The sequence below is a fragment of the Palaemon carinicauda genome, chromosome 8 (assembly GCF_036898095.1).
Source record: "Palaemon carinicauda isolate YSFRI2023 chromosome 8, ASM3689809v2, whole genome shotgun sequence".
NCBI classification, from domain to species: domain Eukaryota; kingdom Metazoa; phylum Arthropoda; class Malacostraca; order Decapoda; family Palaemonidae; genus Palaemon; species Palaemon carinicauda.
This window is the reverse complement of record NC_090732.1, coordinates 68,899,654-68,923,937: the sequence shown is the minus strand read 5'-3', so window position 1 is coordinate 68,923,937 and position 24,284 is coordinate 68,899,654. Positions and strand designations below refer to the sequence as shown.

The 24,284-nt window shown below is 36.6% G+C and overlaps 2 protein-coding genes across 2 annotated transcripts; both read right to left on the bottom strand.

Annotated features, from left to right (window-relative positions):
• Nucleotides 1-8,568: 8,568 nt before the first annotated feature.
• On the bottom strand, nt 8,569-10,297 carry LOC137645273 (uncharacterized). The gene is made up of 2 exons (XM_068378092.1): nt 10,195-10,297; nt 8,569-10,046 (listed from the first exon to the last, which is right to left on the bottom strand). Exons 1-2 carry the CDS (start codon nt 10,295-10,297, stop codon nt 8,569-8,571), a joined length of 1,581 nt encoding a protein of 526 aa, XP_068234193.1.
• A 7-nt stretch (nt 10,298-10,304) lies between these two features.
• Nucleotides 10,305-12,578, bottom strand: LOC137645272 (uncharacterized). The gene is made up of 2 exons (XM_068378091.1): nt 12,104-12,578; nt 10,305-11,635 (listed from the first exon to the last, which is right to left on the bottom strand). The coding sequence occupies exons 1-2, from the start codon at nt 12,576-12,578 to the stop codon at nt 10,305-10,307; spliced, it is 1,806 nt and encodes a 601-aa protein (XP_068234192.1).
• Between the last annotated feature and the right edge of the window lie 11,706 nt (nt 12,579-24,284).

Sequence of the window (24,284 nt, the reverse complement as noted above, 5' to 3'; positions counted from 1 at the left end):
AAAAATAAAAATATTAAATACATTTAATTTAAATAAATGATTAAAATTTAAATATTTAATTTAAATATTTGAATTTAACGGGAACATGCAGTAGATTATTTGTGTTATTATTTTTAAAAATAAAAATATTAAATACATTTAATTCAAATAAATGATTAAAATTTAAATATTTGATTTAAATATTTGGATTTAACGGGCACGTGCACTAGTTACTTTGTATTTATATGTTATGCTTTCTTATCCTAACCTACCCTCCCTCACTTACTGCTCACTCCAGCATTTTTTTGTGTTTACACAGTGTTATATAAAACTCTTTATTTCTTCAGGAACTGCCTAGCTCTGAATTGATCTGGAAACGGGAATCAACCAGAGCAAACTGGAAGTATTAATTTGGAAACAGGAATCCCCAAACATACGAAGTTCTTAAGGTGCGATTAGATTGGAGAGTTTTTTCCGAGAGTTGCTCTCAGACAGCTGCTCTATGGAATGTAAACAGGCTGTAGAGGACTCTCCGAGATTTTCTCTCTACTCTCGCGAGTGTTTCTCTTCTCTCGCGCATGCTACAGTCTAAACACTCTAGACAGCACGCTCGTAGAGCTAGGTTGTTGCTCTCCACTCTCTCCAGTGAATATTCAGATCTCTGAAAGTTTTCGTTACTCTCGCGAGAGAACATGTGCCAAAAAAGTGGAATAAAGACCAAACAATTGCATTAATTCAGCAATACGAGAAATTTCCTGAACTGTGGAATGTGACTTTGCCTGAGTACAGAAACAAAGAGCTGAAAATTAGTAAAATTAAAGGAATAGCTGAGAACTTGGGAATTAGCAAAAAAGAAATTACAAGGAAATGGCACAATCTCCGGAGTCTAATGTGTACTGAAGCTAGAAAATTAAAGAAGAAAAAAAATGGGAGTAAAGCTGAAGAAATAATTAGTGTGAAAAAAAAATTAAAAAACAATGAAAAAACACTACCCACAAACACACACACACACACTTCAATACCCGTTATTTTTAACGAGCACGTGCACTGGATTATTTGTTATTATCATTTGAAAAAAAAATATTAAATATATTTAATTCAAATAAATGCTTAAAATTTACATATTTAATCTAAATATTTGAATTTAACGGGAACGTGCAGTAGATTATTTGTGTTATTATTATTAAAAATAAAAATATTAAATACATTTAATTCAAATAAATGATTAAAATTTAAATATTTAATTTAAATTTTTGGATTTAACGGGCACGTGCACTAGTTACTTTGTATTTATATGTTATGCTTTCTTATCCTAACCTACCCTCCCTCACTTACTGCTCACTCCAGCATTTTTGTGTGTTTACACAGTGTTATATAAAACTCTTTATTTCTTCAGGAACTGCCTAGCTCTGAATTGATCTGGAAACGGGAATCAACCAGAGCAATCTGAAAGTATTCATTTGGAAATAGGAACCCCCAAACATACGAACTTCTTAAGGCTCGATGTATATTCCTTAAACAATTCTCTTAATATTTTTGCATGTGCTCCATCTTCTCCCCTTCTACTTATCCATTTTCGGACCCCCATACTTCATTTCCTTTTCTTTTTCACTTCGTTCATAATTATTAATGCAGCAGCAACATGGCACTTTTGAGACATGTTCTCTCAACCGTCGCTAGTTGTCATCTAGCACTGGCTCCAGTGTAAATAGATGCGCGAGAAATCTTACCCGACTCTCGGACACTTTCTCTCGCGACACTCACTCACAGCTCTCGGAGAGAAAAACTTGCTGGTAGTATAAACACGCTGTAGAGAAAGTCGCGCGAGAGTAGCCGTCTCTCGGGAGAGTTTAATCTCCAGTCTAATCGCACCTTTATAGCTCGATGTATCTTCCTCAAACAATTTTCTTAATAATTTTGCATGTGCTCCATCTTCTCCCCTTCTGCTTATCCATTTTCGGACCCACATACTTCTTTTCCTTTTCTTTTTCACTTCGTTCATAATTATTAATGCAGCAGCAACATGGCACTTTTGAGACATGTTCTCTCAACCCTCGCTAGTTGTCGACTATCACTGGCTCCAGTGTAAACAGATGTGCGAGAAATCTTACCCGACTCTCGGACACTTTCTCTCGCGACACTCACTCACAGCTCTCGGAGAGAAAAACTTGCTGGTAGTATAAACACGCTGTAGAGAAAGTCGCGCTAGAGTAGCCGTCTCTCGGGAGAATTTAATCTCCAATCTAATTGCACCTTTACAAGTGAGATCCTTTCTTTCCCCCTATATGGGAAACATCCGAAAATTGCACTATTATTAGGCATTCCAATATATATAAAACAGATTTGATCAGCAAGACGGGAAAGTACACCATGTTTGCTCGCAAACAACTGCCAGGTCAAGGGGTGATCGACCTTTGGTATGCGTATGCGAAATGTTCTACAGTATACAGTAGAGCTTGACCGCACCTATAGGCCTTACCTATGTCACGGTCTATACCTGTGCAGATGAATCATATTTTGGGTCGGGGTTGAGATTTCAAGACCTCCTTAATCTATAGACCTTGGTACTGTATATATTTCTCAAAGCCTTTCCTCCACACAACTCGGTTTCAGTTCTCCATGTAGCAGCCATGTCAAGATACAACGACGATCATCTTCTGGGAAAGGATATGTCTCCCTTCCCTAAAAGTAAGTCTTTCTGTGTATTTTATAGAACTGGAAGTAAATGTATTTTTATAGAGCCGGTTTAATTACTTTCTAAAGAAATAAAGTATGTGTGTGTGTGAATGTGGGAATATTTTCTCCGGAAACTTATCGATGGTTCTTATTCCCTTCAAGTTGGTCAAATCCTATGTAGCATCAAGTATGGCGAAGAATTTCGACGTAGTCAACAAGATTGGATGCAGAAAATGAATGCAACAGTCGAGTTGTTCATCAAGAAGCTTGCAGCAGAGATGGTGGATGCTAATGTGTCTTATAAATCATCTTTGATTTGATGCCTCCTGCTGTGTCCAACGAGACATTTACAAATATCCTGTTCCCCTTCACCCAACTTGGAGAAGAGCTAGGGGAAAGTTCAACACCAACTGACGCTCATATGGTTACGCTCGCATGCGAAATGGAAACATGAAGAAGAGAGAGAAAAAAAAGGGAGAATAAAAGCTTCAAGGCGAAGGATATCCTATGCCCGTCACAATCATGACCATTCAAGAAACGTTGAGGGGTGAGCATTATACCTTAAATGAAGTTTATCAGCGGTGATGACAGCTTCGATTTTCTTACCTAAAGGGCCGTGTAAATTTAACATTATTTTTTCAGATATGTAATATCTCATGATTTGAAATGGGTTTCCTAATGGAAATCTAAGAAATATTTTGTTTGTATTATCCATTACTCCATTATAATACCATTACTAATAAACTTTCCATGTAATTCAGTATGTATATGATAACAAAATCTAAACTTTCTTGGTAAAAATTCTGAATAATCGACATATCTTTGTTTGCAGGCAAGCTGAAATAGACTTTATTCTAACTAGATCAACAAATTCTGTATCATGAAATTGATATTTTCATTTCAGTGATATAGAAAGGTGGTAGTAGTACAGTGCTATACTTAACCAAATACATAAAGGGTATGCACCCAACCCCCAAACCCACTGTACCACTCCCAATAATGGTATTGGAATAATTATATATTATTACGTGTGGAGACAAAATACTAAGTAGTTGTGTAACAGATAACAAACTTATTGCTTGTTCCCTCGTAACCTTGTTATCTTAAGATAACAATCCTTATTGCTTGTTCCCTCGTAACTTTGATGTCTCTGAGACTCGAGCTTTGGTATTGCTCCGGTGTATGTTTTAATTAATAAGGTTCCTGTGTGAAGAACTGACGTCTCCCTCACCTTTCTGGGTACTATATGGTAGCAGAGCGTGGTTTGAGGGACTGCAGCGATTGTCTTGGAGATTGAATTTTACTACGAAAGATAAAAGAAAATGATGAGCAGCTTAAAGTTCCCGGAAGTTCTGTGTGTAAGTTGCCGCAAATGTGAAGCCGTCTGTGAGAAGGAAAACCAATGGATTTTAGCTTATGAACTAGAAAGGACGTATTGGTTCTGTCGACCAGAGTGCTTTGGGGAGCAGATATCATGGATAAATGAAGGAAACAAATTTATTGTGATGATGCTGAACTGTTGATACATGGTGAGGCAGACGACCTGATCCTGAAGTTGTGTGAGCCGAAGAATGGTAATTACGAGTCTTCACAGTAGCTTAATCCTTTTGCTGTTTTGAGTGTTTGTGAGTGCTTGGGTATCTTCTGGAAGAAACCTTGAACCCTTATGTTACTGTCTACAGTAAAGTGAAACAATCATAACCGGAAATTGTTGATATATATTTTTTTTTCCTTACCAGGATACATTGAAGATGAAAGTGAGCTTAGGAACCAGTTGACTCGACTGGCTAACTTTAGAACCATAGACAATGCTGGAAATTTTATTTTCAAATTTTGTCATAAGTGTAAAGGCCCGGTATTGGGACATAAAGAAAATGGAGAGCAAATGTGAAAATAATGAGTTGAATTTAGATGAAGTTGAATAGGTAAAACGGTGGCTAGAAACAAATGAACTTTTTGAGGCAGCGAAAAACCAGTTAGATCAAAGGTATGAGGCTAGAATTTGTGGATAGTGCAATAAACTATTTAAAAACAGAGCAACCAATATTTCGCACCAGAAAAACTTTCACAAAAAGTGGGATTTCGGTAAACAAACAAACAGGACAATGTATGATAAGAGTGATATGGATGAAAGACGACAAATTATTGAAAACCATTGAAAAAAAAAAATGATATAAACCAAGCGGGAAGTGGAAATAACCATGTTAATTTAGTTAAAAATCAGAAAGCTCCAATCTGGACTAATGACCAGGATTTTGAAAGTTATTTCCATCAACCAAGGCTATGGGATTCACAGACAACCATTCCTGCAATTCAAAATTTTTTCGAATTGGTGGATATTTTGAAAACAAACAAAGAGATTGGAGGATTATCAAAATTTGTGTCAAGAGAAGTTATAGAAAAAGTAAACACTAACAGGGTAACTATCATTGAAGACATGATAAAATTGCTGAAAGGTAAATTTGAAAAAAAAACAATTTTGGAAAAAATGTCTGAATTGGTTTCTGAAATACAAAAATTTTAGCAGAAAGATAAAGAAACAGGTGAAGAGTATCTGAATAGATTTGAGAATCTTTTAGTGAAAATGGATAGAATAAACTTTGGATCACATTGAAAGTTATGGACTACAGTTTTGTTTTTAGATAAGTCTAAATTAGAAACAACAGAAAAATTTTTAATTATGAAACAACTAAAAAATGTAGAAGATAAAGTGACAATAGAAATATGCAGAAATGAGTTCAAGGAACTAAAGGTAGAAAACCAAAGACCCGAAAAGGAATTGGACGTATTTTATACAAATAGACAAAGACCTACATCTGGATCAAATGAACAAAGAATTAAGGGACCATACTCTTGTTCGAGAGACAGAAGCCAAAACATGAGAGAGTCAGGAAGCAGATATCAGAGTAGAAGATATTACTCTCGATCAGGAGATAGAAACCGAAACAGAATAGACTCCTTTAAACGAAGAGAGCCTTCGGAAAGGAGAAATGAAATCGTGAAGAGCTTGAAAGGAATCGGCAAGATCGTCCGATGGAGGGCGGCAGGAGGCTCAGATCAGAATCGAGAGAGAAAAGGTGTAGAAATGAATGCTGTCTGGGTAGATTAAGTAACATCAGATTTGTGAGTGTTGAAGATGAGAAAAGAGAAGTAGAAATGCCTGAAATTTACTTCACGGATGAAATCAATGAAACTGTGATGATTATTTACAATGGTGCACCCAAAAATGTAGCAGGAATTAAATGGATAGAAGAATATCTGAAGAAAAATCAATTTGGAAAAAGGCAAGTAAGAGAATAGAAAAGAAAAAGTTCAAATTTGGACCAAGTAAAGTTTATGAATGCCACAAAATGTTTGAAGTTCCACTAATAATTAAAGGAAAGAAAAATGGAACAGAGTTCAGTAGACTACGAGTGCAAATTTATGCTATTGAAGCTAATATCCCTTTTTTGTGTTCTAAAGAACAACTCCAGAATTGGAGTGCCTCTCAGGATTACGAGAAAGGAAAGGAAAAACTAGTAATCAGAAGCTTAGTTCCAAACCTAGAAATAAATTTGATAGCCACTAACATAACAATAACATAACAATACTAACATAACAGTGATAGAATATGCCCCATTACAGTTACTCACTGGGAGAGCTGTAGTAGTTCCTGGTATAACAAGTGGAAATGTAGCCACCGAATCTTTAATCTCGGAGTCAGAGGCAGTCAGAAGACATATTGAAAATCAAAAAGAAGTGAATAAGAAGTATAGAGAAATTGAGTATGGTGAAAAGTTGAAAATTGCCTTAAACTCAAGAAATGCATCTTTCAATGATTATCTGTATACACCTGAGGAAAAAGTATTTTACTAGCACAAAGGTGGAAAACAATGGTTTGGTCCCGCTACGGTGGAAAAGATGGAAGGGAGAAGTGTATGGATTTTAGCAAACGGAGATATGAAAAAGGTAGCTTCTTGTCACTTACAACCTTACGTAACGTAAAGAACTTCAGCTCATGAAAAAAAAAAGAAGATAAGATTAGGTCGAAGGATGAGGCAGCTCTTACTGATCAGTCCGAAAGTGAGGAAATTAACTTAGAAATGAGAGAAGAAGCGACAGTTGTTAGTAAACCTGATTTGGTAGAAGAGAATTATGACAAAATGACCGATTAAGATCATTTTCCCTCTGAAAAAAGACCGAAGAGAAGTAAAATTATAATTATGACCTTTAAGAATTGCGAGGAACACAAAGGAAAGGTGACTGAAGTGAACAAACCTAACTCAAAGCGCAAATTCGTGTGCTTCATAAAACTAGAGGGAGGTAAGACTATTGAAGTTGACTTCGAAAATGAAATAAGGGACTGGAAATATCTGATTAATGAAAAAGAAGAAGAAACCGAAGTAAGAGAGACAGGAAAATTTCGAACTAGATAACATTGGCACTTTCTGGATGAAAATGTCAAATGAGGAGTGCTTGGTAGAGGAAATAACCACATATGTGGTAGAAGTTCCAAGAAGTCGTCATTATGAGCCTGAAGTTATAAACGCTAAAGAAAAGAACTTGAAAATTTTGAGTATTGTTATGGGCGACACAAACTCAGAAACTCAACTTTAACCTTTATTCCGTTAACAGTAGTAGTAGTAGTAGTAGTAGTAGTAGTAGTAGTAGTAGTAACAGTAGGTTCATTCCTGAAAGGAATTATTCCAAACTTTAAATACATTATTAAATAACCCATAATATTCAATAAGTCATAACGGTGATATGATGTACCTTAATACATCTTGCAAATCTAATTAAATATAGTTTTCTAAACAAGACACTTTCATTACCACTTTAAATCCCATTTTATCATATTTATAGGACAATCAAATGTTAAATGTCACAAATAAACCAATTAACGCCTTTCAACGCTTAAATGAATAAGACATATAAAACAAATATATAGATATATATATATATATATATATATATATATATATATATATATATATATATATATATATATATATATATATATATATATATATATATATATATATATATATATATATATATATAGTTCGTCAAAAAACTTACATCTGTGTGCCCAAAATGAATCCTTTGAATTACGAAATATATACAACTGTACTCCTTGAAGATCTTGCTTAAACTGCCAAAGAGACTTCATAATTTTAGGAAGTAAGATGAAATCGTAATTTGTTTACACCTCTCAACTTTTTCACTACCACTTACAAAAGTAATGACATTGTTTTACCAACTAGATGGGTTTGTGTTTCTGCATTAACATACTCAGCCTCATAAACAGATTAAACCTGTTTATCAAAATATACACCTACACATGCAGACACAATAAATAACCTTTAAGTTACAATACAAACTCTTTGAATTCAAAACACTTCCATGATTCACTTATTCACCTAAACAAAATTAAACATCTTCATAACTCAAATAATATATAATATCAAATGATAGGCTATAAGAACAACATAATATCACGTTACATTTAACATGAAAATCCTAGCCTTCAACTAATAACACTAGTTTCTGAATAGGACAGACAATAACCGAAGAAAGTGTCTTAATCTTGGGACTGCGAATTGTTCCTTTGTCATCAGGGTATACTTCTATCACTCGCCCCATTGGCCAGTGACTCCTTGGCTCAATGTCACTATTTACCAAGACCACATCGCCAACAAATAGATTTCTTCTTGGTTCATTCCGCTTTTGTCTAGTCTGTAAAGTGCTCAAATACTCCTTTCTAAATCTTGACCAAAACAGGTTGGTCAGATATTGAACGCATCTCCACCTTCTCCTCATGTAAACATCATCCTTTTGAAACAAGCCAGGAGGAGGGATCACATAAGATTTTGGAATCAACAAATGGTTTGGAGTTAGTGGCTCAAGGTCATCTACACTGTCACTTACAGTGGTTTACGGTCTTGAATTGACGATGCTCTTAACCTCACAAAGCAGAGTCCGTAAACTTTCATCATTCAGCCTTTCACCAAATTCCTTCACCAGTGCGGACAACACTTTTCTAACTGTTCTGATTTGGCACTCCCTGATTTGGCACTCCCAACAACCACCCATGTGGCTTGCTGCAGGTGGATTGAATTTCCATTCAATATGATGATGCGACAAATACTTCTCAATCTTCTTTTCCTCCATCTCATCAAGAGCTGCCTTAAGTTCTCTCTCAGCCCCATGGAAGTTGGTTCCATTATCACATCTGATAACCTTAGGATGACCTCTTCGAGAAACAAATCTTCGCAAAGCATTTATGAAAGAGTCAGATTGTAAAGTGTATGCAGTTTCAATATGAATTGACCTACCAACCAAGCAGGTAAATATCACACCATACCTCTTTAACTCCTTTCTTTCTTCATTGATGTAATAGGGTCCAAAGAGGTCAATACCAACATTACTGGATGGTGGTGAAGGTTCCAATCTGTCTGCTGGAAGATCAGCCATCTTTTGACTCAAAGCTGGTTCTTTCAACTTCCTGCAAGTAATACAATGAAATAACACATTCCTGACAGTTGCATTAGCATTGATGATCCAATACTTCTGCCTTAGATTTGAGAGAACATGGTTTCTACCTGAATGAGCTAATAATTCATGCTTATGTCGTATCAACAATGTAGTCACATGATGCTTCTTTGGTAACAGTATGGGATGTTTGGCATACCGTGGAATGTCAGACTTTCTTATCCTACCTCCAACCTTCAATAATCCATCCTCAGAATCAAGAAAGGGATCAAGCTTATATATTGGACTACTCTTGCCAACTGACAATTCCCTTGATAAAGCCTTCACTTCATCACCAAACACTTCCCGTTGAACATACATTATGATTGCCCTTTCAGCATCAGTGGTTACAGAACCTTTCCTTTTAACACTAAGGATTGACTTTAGTTGTTGAAATACAGAAACTGCCTTTTGTAACCTTGACCATGAAGAGAAATATTCAATTAATCTTGTAAACCCATGAGGTTCTTCAGAAATTTTGACCGCAGACACATGTTCACTCTTATCATCAACACAATCTGCACACACATACTCCTGTGAAGGCAAATAATCAGATGCAATAAATGATGGGCCATGAAACCATTCATCATACTGCAAAAACTGATGTACACTAATACCTCTTGATGCCACATCAGCAGGGTTATCACTGGAGTTTACATATCTCCATTGCTCAGGCTGGGAGTAGTCCCTTATAACCCTGACTCTGTTGGCTACAAAAACAGGGAACCTTTTAGTGTTGCTATGAATATAGTGAAGGACTGTTGTTGAATCTGTGTAGTACACTACCTTCCCAACAGTCAACTCCAACTCCTTCAGGATGTGTTGAGCAACCTTGACAGACACAGTTGCAGCTGTAAGTTCTAACCTAGGTATAGCACCACCTTTTTGGGAGATACTCTTGATTTTCCCATGACAAGATTTGACTGAACTTGGTTTCCATCGTGAAGAACAAGGTATGCTGCAACACCATAACCAACTGTACTTGCATCGCTGAATAATACAAGACTTGAACCTGTCACGTTACCAAACCCACTAAACTTGAAGCATCTTGGTATTGAAAGCTGCTGGAGTAAATGAAGACCTTGTATCCAATGTTGCCACCTTTCAGCTGGCTCATCTGGAATCCTCTCATCCCAGTCCTAACTCTCAACTTGACACAATTCTTGTAACAGTTTCTTGGCTGGCAAGATGATTGGAGAGAGCAACCCAAGGGGATCATATAATGATGAGATAGTTGATAACAATCCTCTTCTGGTGAATGAATTATCCTTGAGCTCAATTGAGAACTTGAATGAGTCTTCATTAAGATCCCATAACCTTCCTAAGGCTCCAGTCATTAAACTCTCCATGTCAAGATTAAACTTGTCACTTTCAACCGAACAATCTTCAGCAGGCAAAGCTTTAAGGACATCACTTGAATTGCTGACACATTTAGTTAACCTAAATCCTCCTTCACCAATTGCAGATACCAAATCCTTCACCAACTTCACCGCTGTAGGAACATCAGCACATGCCTTCAAACAGTCGTCAACATAGAAATTGTGCCTTATGGTGTTGCCAACAGTTGAATCATACTTATCATCAGCTTTGTCTGCTATGGCCTTCAATGCAGTAATTGCAATACTTGGTGATGAGATTGCTCCAAAAATGTGAACAGCCATTCGGAATTCTTCAAAAGGTCGATTGATGTCACCATTAGGCCACCACAAGAATCTAACATAGTCCTGATTCTCAGGTGGAATCTTTATTTGAAAGAACATAGCTTCAATATCTCCAATGAATGCATAAACCTCCTGCCGGAATCTAATGAGTACTCCCGTCAATAAATTGGTGAGGTTTGGACCCTGTAGCAGAACATCATTTAATGACACACCTTCAAACTTGGCACTACAATAAAAAACAACCCTAATCTTCCTTTTCTTGGGATGAAAAACTGCGTGATGAGGAAGATACCAAACAGGAATCTTATTGACCTCATCATCCGGGATCTTGTAAGCATAGCCTTTTTCAAACAACTTGTTCATGAATGCTGTGTACTGCTGTCTGTAATCTTCACTATTCTTCATCTTTCTCCTTTGCCACTTAGCTCTGCTAACAGCCTGCTTCTTATTGTTAGGAAGATTCACATTGGGATCTCTGAAAGGCATGGGTAGCTGAAAGTGACCATCTCTAAATTCAATGTCATCCTGGCACCTTTTCACAAATCTTGTGTCCTCAAAAGATAAGCCACGCTCATCGGGAACTGACCCAAGATCCCTTTCTGAAAAATCTAACTCAAAGTACTTCCTAATACTTTCAACAGTAATACAGTCAGTAACATGTTGAACATCAGATACAAGTAACCTGTGACATGAAACCCCATTTGAACTAAACTTAACATGTACAGGCCCATTAACTGTCCATCCATGCAAATATCTTACTGCAAAGGGGCCATAACCTGAAGTGGGTACAACCTCTAAAGGTTGTAAAGCTGTTGGACAGTTACTACCTATCAAAATTCCTATGTCTAACTCTGACTGATACACTGGAATCTTATTAATAACACTTGATAAATGAGGCCAATCCTTTAACATTTCATACCTTGGAATTTAATCATGATTAACAGGAATATCCTTTTGTGTGAATACCTTTGGCAATACAACATCATTATTACCATGTATATCAGCAACAACAAGACCATTCACAATAAAGGTTTTAACCGTATCAGTCCCATGCATTATTTGCAACTTGATAGCTGTTTCAATACCTTTACAGTTTAATTGATCCTTGATACTATCTTTAATGAAACAACCTGTACTGCCCGTATCATAAAAGGCATAAGTTTGTACTACATTGTCGCTACCCTTTACACGTAATTGCACAGGCAAGATTGATTGCAACACTGTATCAGAAATTGTACATGCAGAAGACCTCACATTACTTAGAGTTTGAGTATTACCTTGACCTAGAGTGCGACCTTCACCTTGAGTACCATCTTGACCCTTAGCACAACCTTGACCTGTACTTTCAGACTGTGCACTAGCTTGTGACACAATTGCACTGTTGCTGTCAAGCATCCTAAAATTCTCAATGCGCAGAGTGGTAGGATGTCTTTTATTACATGTCTTGCACTGCCGTCGATTGAGACACCTTTTTAAAGTGTGGTTATTGCCCAAACAACTGAAGCAAAGACGGTTGTCTTTAACAAATTCTCGTCTTTCATCCACACTCCTGTGCAGAAATTGAGGGCACTCCTCAAGGTCATGATGACCACTACAGAGTTGGCATTTCCTAGTATACTGGTTGTCAGAATTTGATGGTTGCACTGTAACTGCAAACAATTTTTGCTTGGTCTGACTTGAGCCATGATTTGCCTTTGCCTTTGAAAAACCACACACTTTACCCAAAGCTTCCCTGCTGAATATAGGATCCATTGCTGCCTCTGCTGCATTCTGCACAAATTCCACTAATGTGGTGAAACACACACAAACACCTTGCTTGCTGAGCTTTATCACATGATCCAACCACTTATTTTGAATATACTCTGGCAGCTTTGGAATCACCCTCTGAAGGTTTGGTGAATCATTCAAAACCTGCATGTTTGACAATGACTGCATGGTATGATTGAAAATTTCACAAGATACAAAGCATATTCCTGCAAAGATTCACTGTTATCACCTCTCACTTGTGGCCACTTGGTTAGCTTGTCTATGTATTCCATGGAAACCTTGTATGGATCTCCATACACTTTGTCCAGAAGTCTTTTTGCTTCAATGTATCCTTCAGGTGCATTCATAAACATGCATCCAGCTATGAGTGATTTAAGCTTTCCTTCTAGATGCTGATTTAAGAAATACAGCCTGTTGGAGTCTGATGTGGTGTGTGGCACGATGCGGTCATTAAATGCCAGCATGAATGATGCATATTCAAGAAGATCACCACAAAACTTGGTCACTTCAGCATGAGGCAGCATCATAGCCGCTGCTATCTGTTGCTGACTTTGGTAGACTGACTCTGGGGCAGGTGCCATGGGTAGAAAAGGCATGGTGACATTGGGTTTATTTTGATGCACATTGTGACTGGGAACAAATGCTGGTGTTTCACGGTTTAAAACTTTGTCTGTCGATGGAATAACTTCTTCCTGGAACACCTTCTCCCTCGCCCTTGCTGCTTCAATTTCACCATCCAACTTTAACAAATCTTCCTCGGCTTTTAATTCTGCCTGTTGTTGGGCTATTTCTGTTTGTTTCTCAAGCAGTGCCCTCTGTGCAAGCAAACTAGCTAACTTTGCCTTCCCCTGTATGAGAGAAGACTTTACACTTGATGCCGTGCTTTTAACTGACCTCCTGGATTTATGTGACCTGCTCCGCAGTGAAGATCCGTCCATAGAATCCTGCAAATTTGATTCTGTTGTGGCTATCCATTTATGCACCTGTAATCTGAATCCTATCTGCAATTCTTTATCTTCAAACCTTTTGATTTCTGACTGGTGCTCGTTGACAGGTAGTTGAGACAAGTAATCACTGTGGCAGTCTTTGTACTTCTTTAACCCTTCCTCAAACTCCTCCATGCCTGTCATTACTAAATGAAGATTATCAGGCTTCTCCATACACTTGCTGACTTCATTCCGTTTCTTTGTGAGGGCAGAGAGAGCTGCAGTCTGGTTGTTCTTGAGGGTGCGTAACTTCTCCTTGGCATCACCATTGTCTTCTACGTTGTCCTTGTGATCCGTATTCATGTTAAAGATGAATGAACTATTGTTATGGGCGACACAAACTCAGAAACTCAACTTTAACCTTTATTCCGTTAACAGTAGTAGTAGTAGTAGTAGTAGTAGTAGTAGTAGTAGTAGTTTCATTCCTGAAAGGAATTATTACAAACTTTAAATACATTATTGAATAACCCATAATATTCAATAAGTCATAACGGTGACATGATGTACCTTAATACATCTTGCAAAGCTAATTAAATATACTTTTCTAAACAAGACACTTTCATTGCCACTTTAAATCACATTTTATCATATTTATAGGACAATCAAATGTTAAATGTCACAAATAAACCAATTAACGCCTTTTAACGCTTAAATGAATAAGACATATAAAACAAATATATATATATATATATATATATATATATATATATATATATATATATATATATATATATATATATATATATATATATATATATAAGTTCGTCAAAAAACTTACATCTGTGTGCCCAAAATGAATCCTTTGAATTACGAAATATATACAACTGTACTCCTTGAAGACCTTGCTTAAACTGCCAAAGAGACTTCATAATTTTAGGAAGTAAGATGAAATCGTAATTTGCTTACACCTCTCAACTTTTTCACTACCACTTACAAAAGTAATGACATTGTTTTACCAACTAGATGGGTTTGTGTTTCTGCATTAACAAGTATTATGAAGCATTTGAAGTAGTAAAAGATACAGGGCAGGAGAAAATTGATTCAAGGTGGGTCATAAATGAAAAAGAGAGACAAGTGGGCAGAAGCCCAAAATAAAAGCAAGGTTAGTTGCTAGAGGATTCCAGGAAACTGAGACACCAAAATCAGATTCCCCAACCGTCTTGAGAGAGTCTTTCAAGACTTTCATCGCAGTATCGGCTAATGAAGGACTGGAACTGAAGAGAGTCGACATTTCAGCAGGTTTCTGACAGGCCGAAAAGCTGAAGCGTGATGTGTTTATTGAACCACCCAAAGATGTAAAACAGGAAGGAACCATTTGGAAACTGGAAAAGCCAATCTATGGGCTTGAAGGCGAGGGTGGGAAATTTTGGCTAAAAGTAGAAAAGATTTTTAAAGGAGGAGGAATGAAAACACTGCATGGAGATAACGCCTTCTACTACCTCCATGACGGCAGATCATTACTTGGTATGATTTTATGTCATGTTGATAATTTTCGATTTCAGGAAAGAGAGAATTTGTGAATATGATCAAGGATCTTTTAATGAAAAATTTCACGATTTCAAAGGTGGAGTCATCCGAATTCAGATTTACAGGGATTGACATAGTTAAAACAAGAGAAGGAATAAAAGTAAGCATGGAGGATTATGCCCAAATCTATTGAGGAAATCAAAGAAATAAGGTAAATTGGAAATGATGAACCTCTAACAAAAACCGGATACAAAGTTTACAGGAAGTATGCAGGAAAAGTCCAGTGGTTGGCGGAAAATGTCCGACCCTACTTGGCTATTATTAGATTGAACATGGCTATGAAAAATAAAGCTACTACGATCAGTGATCTCAAGAGAGTAAACAAGATAGTGAAGAAAATTAAACCAAGAGAAAGCAAAATAAAGTTCGGTAAAATAGGAAAGAAAGAAGACCTGAAAATTTATGGCCTCGGCGATACGAGATACAAATGTGACTCAAAGTCAATTAAGGGTAACTTGATTTTAATGGGAAACAAGAAAACTGATATAGTAGCTCCTATATTTTGGAAAACAAAAACCATCAAACAAGTGTGCCATTCTGCCAAAGACGCCGAAATAAGGAACTTAACTAAATTAGTAGATGACAGTGTTTATCTAGCAAAAAGTGTTGAACAACTTATGTTTGGAGAAAAAGAAGGAAAAATCCCAGTTAAACTGTTCACAGACAGCAGACCAACGCTGGAAAGTATAGCATCATCAAAACAGGTAGAAAGAAAATTGGTAAGAAACGCAGTGGCAGACTTGAAGGAGAAACTAATTCATAAAGAAATAGAATCATATAGTTGGCTGAATACTAAGGACATGATAGCAGACATATTAACAAAGGAAAATAGAGTGATGACATGGTGGAAGTTTTAGTTAAGGGAAGACTTAGAGTGGCTTTAAATGAAGACAATCTTGTTCATTTTAAAAACGATGAGTTCAGGTTAGAAAATGTTAAAATTAAAGAGAAGGGAAACAGGTTTTAAATATATGTGTAATTTCATTTGCAATTCTTAGATATTTATGCAATGGAATGTTGTACGTGATGTAGACTGTTATAGTTCTTTTATTATGAAATGTTATTGTTTGTATTCATATTACAATGTACGTTTAGATTTAGCTTGATAACAATTTTATATTTGTTACAATATCTTATCCATTTTATTATAATCAGTAACTTCTGTATAGATCTGTTTGTTTAACGAAGTAAAACAAAAAAAAAGGAGGGCGGGGGAATAACAGATAACAATCCTTATTGCTTGTTCCCTTTTAACCTTGTTGTCTTGAGATAATAGTCCTTATTACTTGTTCCCTCGTAACCTTGGTGTCTCTGAGACTCGAGCTTGGTATTGCTCCCGTGTACGTTTTAATTAATAAAGTTCCTGTGTGAAGAACTGACGCCTCCCTCACCTCCCTGGGTACTATACTGTGCCGCAGGAGTGGTCTAGAGACGTAAAAAATGAGTACCTCCGGTATCGAATTTGCCCTGAAGAATACAGTGGGAGATGGAGAGCATTGCAACGGATGTGTATCGAGTGACTATTTGGGTGGTTTCAAGATGCCCTTGATAAGACCCAAGCAAAATTATTCTTATTGTGAACACCCTCGCCTCCTACCAGTACCATTAAGTCGGGCACGGCGTGGTTTTCATAATCCAGAGGTCTCCATTTCAGAACATCATATTGTTTTACCATTTGGGTATGGCACCAGAGGATCATTCGGTATAATTTACGGATTTCTTAAGAAAGTATTCCAGCATGATATACGAGTGCAAAATTGCAATTTGGTTTGTATGCGTTTTATTGTCTATATATCACACATCGCATAACTTTAAACGGAGTTTGCGGAACCCTTAGGAAACTGAGAGAGCATTTATCACCAACAAATTTGAAGGGAAATTACCTTACAACATTGCTATGCTATTTAGTTCGCTCTAGTTCACGGCCCTGTATGTAAATTTTGAGCGACAGAAAACCAGAATTGTCAATGAAGATTTGCCAGGTTATTAGGGGGAGTAAATAAACAAGTTCTGCCGTCACTGTCAATATTCAAGGAATGTTATTTTTAATGTATGCTTGCGTAATAATAAACAAATATATGCCATGACCCATTTTTTATTTATCCGTGTGTGTGTGTGTGTGTGTGTGCGCGCTGTCAAACTATATCAGAGAGAGAGAGAGAGAGAGAGAGAGAGAGAGAGAGAGAGAGAGAGAGATGTCTCTGTAAGGAGAGGGCGTAATTCGTTATTAGCTAACGCCCAGTAATAGATAGCTAGTAGGTGTATTCTTTGCAAGGCCAGAGTATGAGTCATTTGCTCGAATATTAATTCAGGGGAGGTCTAATCATTCATGAATGTGTGTGTTTGTGTGTGTGTATCTGTATTTTCAGCATGTCAATTCCGTTGTTGATAAACGAACAATAACAACATGGAAGTCAATATTAGTAAATATAATGTCATTTAACTCGGTGGTGGGACCCAGTGACCTTCATCGTAAGTCACGGGGCACATGTCAACATACCGGAAACTGGGCGAACATAGCATGTATCATTCTGAGGGTTATTGATGAACTAACAACAACGGCATTGAAGTCAATATTGTTACACATAATGCCATTAAACTTGGTAGTCGGAACCAGTGACCTTCAACGGATGTCACGTTCCACGTATCAACATAACGGGAACTTCGATAAACTGAGACAGCATAGGAAACGAGTACTATCTATATAAACTAATTTACATAAGATTTTATAGCCTATATTTGAGAAGGAAAAAAAGTTATCCCTTCACATTTTGAATGATTGATGTATCCGTTGTTTAGAATGAATTTGGTTACACCTTTATTTTGCGTGTTACTTCAAGCAAATGCCTGAAAATTTTTGGTAACTATTCCGAAAAATCATTATCTAGTATATGACTTTTTTTTTCTCTGTATTAGGGAGCCGATTTATTGTTTATCACTCCTATTCATGTTCTTTCCATTTCCTTGAATGGTGGATTTTCAGGATTTCCTAATTTTATCTACCGATAACTTTTTTTAATATTTCAGAATACAATTTACTTTCATGATAATTGTTCTCGAAGTCTGCTCTAGATTCTTAATCTTATTGCAAAATGTTCTAGTTGTTTCTATCTCTGTAATTTTCACCCATATAATGCTATTTTTTCTTTTTTTTTAAGACAACTCTCAAAGTAATTTAATGACAAAATTTACATTTATTTTCAAACTTGATTCACGAAGCAAAATCTTATTTGTTTGTACAATATTTCCCAATAATTCTCCAGTACCTGAATATATCAAACTATTAAAGATTTTTATGATTTATGAGTACTCAAAAATGGAAATGTTAATTTATTATTACCATTTACGTACACTGATATATGACCTCCAATCAACATCAGTATATATATATATATATGCGGTATATATATACAGTATATATATATATATATATACATATATATATATATATACGGTATATATATATATATACCGTGTATATATATATATATATGTATATATATATATATATATATACTGTATATATATACCGCACTCCTGTTAATTCGCATTTTATTTATATCAGATCTTCCAGTAACACAGCTAGATCTTTCATAGACATGGTCCTGACATTGTACGTTGCGAGATTCAGTTCCTAAAGGTGACCTTTTCTATTCCACACATACACACACACATATACAGTATATATATATAAATATATATATATGTATATATATATATATATATATACATATATATATATATATATATTTATATATATATATATATATATATATACATATATATATATATATATATATATGTGCGTGTGTGTGTGTGTATGTATATGTATATGGGGGGAGAGTGACTGCTCCCCGCACTCTAGTTTTGGGGTGTTTGAATGTGGGTGGATGTAGTACGATAGAGAGTAAAAGATGTGAGATTAGAAGTATGTTTAGAAGTAGAAGGATGGATGTATTGGCCTTGTGTGAGACAAAGATGAAAGGAAAGGGTGAAGTGATGTTTGGTGAAATGTCTGGTAGAGTGTCTGGGATTGAAAGGGGAAGAGCGAGAGAGGGTGTGGCTTTATTGCTGAGTGAATGGATGACAGGTAAAGTAGTGGAATGGAAGGAGATATCATCTAGGTTAATGTGGGTAAGGGTTAGGTTGGGTAGGGAATGTTGGGCGTTTGTCAGTGCGTATGGGCCAGGTAGTGAGAAAAGTGAAGAAGAGAGGAATGAGTTCTGGAATGAATTAACTAGGTGTGTAGAAGGACTGGGTAAAAGGAATTATGTAGTTGTCATGGGTGACTTAAATGCTAGAGTGGGCGCTGGAGAGGTAGAAGGTGTCATTGGGAAGTATGGCGTACCAGGTGAAAATGAGAGTGGTGAGAGACTGGTAGATATGTGTTGAACAAGAGATGGTAATACGTGCTAGCATTTTTAAAAAGAAAGATAAAAATAAGTATACATGGGTAAGAGTGGCAAATGGAAGAGTAGTAGAAAAGGCATTAATGGATTATGTGTTGATAACTAAAAGAATGTTTGGAAGATTGAAAGACGTGCACGTGTTTAGGGGTATGGCTAACGGTATGTCTGATCATTTTTTGGTGGAAGGAAAATTAGTTGTAGCAAAAGAGTGGGGGAATAGAGTAGGTGGATGTAAAAGGGAGCTAGTGAGGGTTGATGAGCTAATAAAACCGGGGGTAATAAGTAAATATCAGGAAAGGTTGAAAATGGCATATGACGAGGTGAGAGTAAGAGAAACTGGTAATTTAGAGGAGGAGTGGAAGTTAGCAAAAGAAAATTTTGTTGGCATTGCAAGTGATGTATGTGGCAAGAAGGTTGTTGGAGGCAGCATGAGGAAGGGCAGTGAATGGTGGAATGAAGGAGTGAAGGTAAAAGTGGAAGAGAAAAAGAGGGCTTTTGAAGAATGGCTGCAGAGTAATAGTATAGAGAAGTATGAAAAATACAGAGAGAAAAAGGTGGAAGTAAAGCGCAAGGTACGTGAGGCAAAGAGGGCAGCTGACCTGAGGTGGGGTCAAGGACTGGGTCAGTCATATGAAGAGAATAAGAAGAAGTTTTGGAAAGAAGTGAAGAGAGTAAGGAAGGCCGGCGCAAGAATTGAAGAGACAGTGAAAGATGGAAATGGAAGGTTGTTAAAAGGAGAGGAGGCAAGGAAAAGGTGGGCGGAATATTTTGAAAGTTTGCTGAATGTTGAGGATAATAGGGAGGCAGATATAATTGCTGTTCCAGGTGTTGAGGTGCCAGTGATGGGAAATGAGAATGAGAGAGAGATTACAATAGATGAAGTGAGGAGAGCACTAGATGAAACGAGAGTAGGAAAAGCATCTGGTATGGATGGTGTGAAAGCTGAGATGTTGAAGGAAGGGGGTGTGACTGTACTTGAATGGTTGGTGAGATTGTTAAATGTGTGTTTTGTGTTGTCAATGGTACCAGTAGATTGGGTCTGTGCATGTATTGTACCACTATATAAGGGTAAGGGAGATGTGCATGAGTGTTGTAATTCAAGAGGTATTAGTTTGTTGAGTGTAGTTGGAAAAGTGTATGGTAGAGTACTGATTAATAGGATTAAGGATAAAACAGAGAATGCAATCTTGGAAGTACAGGGTGGTTTTAGAAGAGGTAGGGGTTGTATAAATCAGATTTTTACAGTTAGGCAGATATGCGAGAAATATTTAGCAGAAGGTAAGGAGGTGTATGTTGCGTTTATGGATCTCGAGAAAGCATATGATAGAGTTGATAGGGAAGCAATGTGGAATGTGATGAGGTTATATGGACTTGATGGAAGGTTGTTGCAAGCAGTGAAAAGTTTCTACAAAGGTAGTAAAGCATGGGTTAGAATAGGAAATGAAGTGAGCGAGTGGTTTCCGGTGAGAGTGGGGCTGAGACAGAGATGTGTGATGTCGTCGTGGTTGTTTAACTTGTATATTGATGGAGTGGTGAGAGGGGTGAATGCTCGAGTGCTTGGACGAGGATTAAAACTGGTAGGCGAGAATGATTATGAATGGGAGGTAAATCAGTTGTTGTTTGCGGATGATACTGTACTGGTAGCAGACACAGAAGAGAAGCTTGACCGACTAGTGACAGAATTTGGAAGGGTGTGTGAGAGAAGGAAGTTGAGAGTTAATGTGGGTAAGAGTAAGGTTATGAGATGTACGAGAAGGGAAGGTGGTGCAAGGTTGAATGTCATGTTGAATGGAGAGTTACTTGAGGAGGTGGATCAGTTTAAGTATTTGGGGTGTGTTGTTGCAGCAAATGGTGGAGTGGAAGCAGATGTACGTCAGAGAGTGAATGAAGGTTGCAAAGTGTTGGGGGCAGTTAAGGGAGTAGTAAAAAATAGAGGGTTGTGCATGAATGTAAAGAGAGTTCTATATGAGAAAGTGATTGTACCAACTGTGATGTATGGATCGGAGTTGTGGGGAATGAAAGTGATGGAGAGACAGAAATTGAATGTGTTTGAGATGAAGTGTCTGAGGAGTATGGCTGGTGTATCTCGAGTAGATAGGGTTAGGAACGAAGTGGTGAGGGTGACAACGGGTGTAAGAAATGAGTTAGCGGCTAGAGTGGATATGAATGTATTGAGGTGGTTTGGCCATGTTGAGAGAATGGAAAATGGCTGTCTTCTAAAGAAGGTGATGAATGCAAGAGTTGATGGGAGAAGTACAAGAGGAAGGCCAAGGTTTGGGTGGATAGATGGTGTGAAGAAAGCTCTGGGTGATAGGAGGATAGATGTGAGAGAGGCAAGAGAGCGTGCTAGAAATAGGAATGAATGGCGAGCGATTGTGACTCAGTTCCGGTAGGCCCTGCTGCTTCCTCCAGTGCCTTAGATGACCGCGGAGGTAGCAGCAGTAGGGGACTCGGCAGTAAGAAGCTTCATCTGTGGTGGAAATGTGGGAGGTTGGGCTGTGGCACCCTAGCAGTACCAGCTGAACTCGGCTGAGTCCCTGGTTAGGCTGGAGGAACGTAGAGAGTAGAGGTCCCCTTTTTTGTTTTGTTTCTTGTTGATGTCGGCTACCCCCCAAAATTGGGGGAAGTGCCTTTGGTATATGGATGGATATATATATATATATATATATGGATGTAATTATATATGTATGTATATATATGTAATATATATATATATATATATATATACATATATATATATATATATATATTTTTATATATACAGTATATATATATATATATATATAAATGTATATATATATATATATATATTTATACATATATATTTATATATATATATATATATATAAATATATATATATATATATATATATATAGTTTTTTAATTGAAACATATCTTAAAAACCTTGATTTTTATGAGTAATGCAGTTTCATCAAGTGTATATAGTTCTTTTATGTCTGTGAGGTTCTCATCTTCATACCTTATCAATTAAAACATATTGTAATTTTCTTCTAAAAACTTGAAATTTGACGAAATTAGAAATATGAATACCGTTAAAAATTTTTAAGATAAAATTGGAACTGAAAAACAAATGATAGATATAATTGATCGCATGTAAAAACCTAGGAGGATTAGGAAACTGATAGCCCAAATTTGATCGATAATGAGTATAATTTTGTAGCAACGAATCAACATCATTAGTATGACTCTGGTAAATTCATCACGGAGACCTTCAGTATTATATAATACTCATTAAATGAAAATTGTAATTGGTCACATAAAATCGTCCAAAATATATGATTCGTTTTGTGTAGAGTGTCTGCTCATTATGAATCCGTTTCATCTATATTTATTTATTTTTTCTTTTTAATCGTGAACTTTCCTATTATACATTGAATCCTGTTACTAAACATAATGAACAAATTTATAGGCCTCCAGGTTCAGAACTCCAATTGATTTTCCGTACCTTTATTTATTTTTAGCATATATAATAAATATTTTGTGATAAAGACAAACTTCCGTGTCAAAACCTTCGGTTTGTTAAAATATGACATCTCATGTGATAGCTCTGACAGTCGTGGAAATATTGGTTTTGGTAGCGCTTGTAGTCATACTAGAGATCATTGAAAATCTGTAGAGCGCATTTTCATACATGTAAAGCACTCCCAAAATAGCACCACCTTCAACCATATTGAAGGGAAGTAGAGTGAAATGGTATGGATATAGAAAGATACGAGAGGAAGACCATCCGATAAGGAAGATGATAGATATAGGACTACCAGGTGAGAAAAGGTTAGGTGGACCAAATTTACGATGCATTGACTATGCGAAAAGAGAAAGGAGTTGGAATTGGGCGAGAATATGCAGTCTACCTAAAAAAATGGAAGAATGTATTGAGGATCCATTAAACAGACCGCAAATAGAAACAAGCTTGTAGAGAAAGAGGGAGATACCATCAAAGAACAGCGAAATATAATGAAGTGATTACCCCTGAGGGTCTTTAAAGAATTCCTTTTCATCTGCATTAAAAGGAGTTTTATCAATTATTTGGTTAAGTTAAAATTTCCTGCCAATGAGATTTCAAATTTCAATCAAATAGCACTGGTAGGGTAAACGAGAGAGAGAGAGAGAGAGAGAGAGAGAGAGATATATATATATATATATATATACATTTATATATATATATATATATATTTATACACATACATATATATATATATATACATATATATATATATATATATATTTATGCACACAAACACGCACACACACACACACATATATATATATATATATACATATATATATATATATACATATATATATATATATATATATTTTGGGCTCAAGCCATGTCGTCCTGATGGAAGTTCCTATAGGGTAGCTTCCTAGGGTATATTACAACTACGACGATATTCCCAGAGAATTTACCTTAAGGTACCAGAATTCTAACTCCTGGAGCGAATATCCCTCCTGAAAGGGATATCGCGACATATCAGAGGACGTATTCTTGACACGCCACATGGCAATCTGCATCCCGAACAGAGATTTCGTCTCGCAGGGGGCAATTGGCAAGAAACGAATTCGGGAAAGAAAAAGGGGGAGCCGCTCCCAAGGCTCCCTATCTCCCGATTCATAAGCGTGCCTGGCGCTAATCCTGGCGCCATCTGTATTCCTTTTTGCGTAGCTTAACAACTCGGTGTTTTTTCCTGTGTTTCTCGCAAATCTTGGATTTATTCTGCTTTTCATGGCTTCTCCGTCTTCGTCG

Bases quoted from the DNA above. Each gene is read 5' to 3' on its own strand.
- LOC137645273 (XM_068378092.1), bottom strand. From the start codon at position 10,297: ATGAGAGGATTCCAGATGAGCCAGCTGAAAGGTGGCAACATTGGATAC. The intron at 10,047-10,194 runs GTTTGGTAACGT...TCTCCCAAAAAG, and splicing joins AGATGCTTCAAGTTTAGTGG to GTGGTGCTATACCTAGGTTA.
- LOC137645272 (XM_068378091.1), bottom strand. From the start codon at position 12,578: ATGGATCCTATATTCAGCAGGGAAGCTTTGGGTAAAGTGTGTGGTTTT. The intron at 11,636-12,103 runs GTAATACTCAAA...ACTGTCCAACAG, and splicing joins AGGTCGCACTCTAGGTCAAG to CTTTACAACCTTTAGAGGTT.